Raw genomic sequence first — 2,708 nt, 5'->3', positions numbered from 1 at the left:
GAGCCAGATGAAGTTTTAATGTTTTTGGTTTGTTTGCATTTCAAGTTGAAGTTCAACTCGAATGTGAAGAAAAAAGTTTGCCCTCGGCAGCAGTGAGAACGTAAACTGAAACGAATCTGAACGCAAAGCATCGTAGTTCGTAGTACAACTTAATTACAGTGACTGCTAAAAGGCGACGCACACAGGAGGGCTCACAGAGCACACAGCACAGAGGTTGCCAACTGGGTGCCGAAAATATCACTTAATTAACATTTTTCGCCAGCGCCAAATGCCGAATGCCGAGCGTGGAACGTGGAGCGTCGAACGTCGAATGTCGAATGTCGAACGTCGTCCGTAATTAACGCGTCCACTTAATGCAAACGCCATTGAATAAACGAGTAATTGGACGACATGTTGGCCAAAAACGCAAAAAGGGAGCACAGAGCACACAGCACAGAGCACAGAGAGAGAGAGACTGGTCTGCAGAAACTCAGCCTGTGGGCCACAGGCTATGCAAATGATTTGCCACAGCCGGTTGCACGGTTTGGCCAGCACCGTGTGTAGTGCCTCCAGCCTGGCCACTTGTTGGGTGGCCGTGCGACAAAAATTAAAGCCAAACAACGATTTCCAATCAAAGCAACACAGCTTGCTCTCCGCCGGCTGCGCTACACCTCGAGCCGTACTTCTGCGCGAAGGCGAAGGCAACGCAATTCGCGCGTCCGTAATTATGCGACAAATGCGTGAGGCAAGTCACAAGACTTGCGTGCCCCGGCTCTCCTCGCCGCACCTCTGGCCCTAGCCGAGTTTATAACGTAATTTAATTAATTTATGCACTCGCATTATTCAATGAAGTGCGCCGCCTGCATGCGTAATTACTGCACCTGGACAGGATCAGTTATTCTTTTTTGCCCAGTTGGCGTCGCGGCGACTGCCGCCTGGGCGCCCGCTTTGCATGCCTGATGAAGGCTAATGCCAAAAAAGAAGAAAGAAGAACGAGGAAAATAGCGAATATCAACAGAGAATTTTATTTTCACAGTGAATACCCCTTATGTGCGAAAGATTGTGTGCTCGCTCTGTCACTTCTTCTTTTCGCCTCTTTCGCCCCATTACCATAAGGCAATATTTATTTTTATGGATACGAATTACTTGAAAGCTTTTTCTAAAGTGTTTTCGAGCGCGTTGAATAGCTTATCAAAGTTAGCGCTAATGTCAAAATGACCCCAACAGGGGAACAATATTAATGTAAAAATATTTAGTATTAAATTGAGCTAAATTAATTGAAACTCATATAAAAATGTATTTGATTAAATTCCTCATATGCCATTCGTCATATGAAATGTTGGACTTTTTATAAACAATTTTTAATTAATCATAAAATCCAGGGTGTGTTTGGTAATATTTAATATATGTGTCGGAGATATCGGAAATGGTATTTTCTATTATATAAACACGACACTATGCTTATAATAGTGATAACACGATGTTCATAATATTGCGAAGACACGACATATCATATATTATACATATGTAAATTCTCAAATCTGATATAATACGTATGCAACAACATGAACACATTTTGAGAATTGGAACAAGAACTCCTTATTCAGGCTCCATGGGGGATTACATACATTATCACAGATTTGAGAGAATAACTTCGGCCATGCCAATCCTGCCAGTAAATGCATCCAGTGTGTTCTAGCTGGTTCGAGTTTTCCATTTTGCATGAGAAATTTCGTCCGTTAAGGTTGCTTTTAAATAGAAAATGAATATATTTTCATTAAATTTTTTAAATATCATTCATTAATTATTAATAAATTTACCTAAATGCACAATTCCAATACCACCAGCCACCTTTCAGAAGTTTGGGACAACTCATAGATGAGTCATCATTATCTCTATCATATGTTGAAAACTGTTTTCCCTCGTGGTATCTCATAGAATCTTTAGCATTTCCAGTATATTTACCAAGTGAGATCAATTTGAAATTTGTATCCTCGCCCCCAATTTCAAAGTTATCATATTTGGCGTACCGTTTCTCATTTTTCTGATCTATTAGATCTATGTAGAGCATATGTCTCTTCTCGTATGTCATTTTATGTAGTCTTTGCAGTCCTATCCAATATTCCCCCTTAAAGTCTCCGAAGCCATGCTTATACTCTTCCCAATTCCTATAGAAATCGAGCTTTCCATCAATGCGACGTTGTATTATGGTCCATCTCCTATCACAAGACACAGTAAACGGACTCAATCCTTTAAGTTCTACTGTTGCTATTCCATAATAAGCTTGACACTGATGACAACCTTTCGGAAGATATGCAAGATTTTTGTTGCATTCGACTAATTTGTTTTGAAAGCTGCTTAGCTCAAGGTCTTTACTTGCTATTTTATTTCCTAAGTCAATCTTACATTTCTCAGATTTCTCAGTCAGTTCAACTATCTCTTGTTTATAATTCTTAACTTGTTCGCGAATTTGCGATAATTCAAGCATTTTATATTCGTTATCCGCATTCAACAATTCACATTTTTTCCTTTTGTTATTTATTTCATTTGAATTATTTTCGAAAAGAGTTAGATTTTCTTGTAAAATGGCGATCTCTGCCTGTTTAATATTCAGACTATCTCTTAATTTTGTATTTTCTTGTCTTAGTTCAAGCTCATTTTGAATGAGCTTTGCTATTTCATTATCACTTTTTGCCTGGGAAACAAAAATTGCATCTTCTAGATTTGCG

General features: G+C 39.0%; 1 protein-coding gene across 1 annotated transcript; it reads right to left on the bottom strand.

Annotated features, from left to right (window-relative positions):
- Positions 1–1,373: 1,373 nt before the first annotated feature.
- On the bottom strand, positions 1,374–2,490 carry LOC149091180 (angiopoietin-related protein 2-like). Its single transcript, XM_089260651.1, has 2 exons — positions 1,800–2,490; positions 1,374–1,727 (listed from the first exon to the last, which is right to left on the bottom strand). The coding sequence occupies exons 1-2, from the start codon at positions 2,465–2,467 to the stop codon at positions 1,583–1,585; spliced, it is 813 nt and encodes a 270-aa protein (XP_089116777.1). The 5' UTR covers positions 2,468–2,490; the 3' UTR covers positions 1,374–1,582.
- Positions 2,491–2,708: the final 218 nt, after the last annotated feature.

This window comes from Drosophila navojoa, chromosome 5, assembly GCF_054131105.1.
Source record: "Drosophila navojoa isolate 15081-1374.11 chromosome 5, UAZ_NAV_1.0, whole genome shotgun sequence".
In the NCBI taxonomy this organism is placed as follows: domain Eukaryota; kingdom Metazoa; phylum Arthropoda; class Insecta; order Diptera; family Drosophilidae; genus Drosophila; species Drosophila navojoa.
The sequence above is the reverse complement of the archived record's forward strand: the minus strand, read 5'-3'. Positions and strand labels throughout refer to the sequence as shown.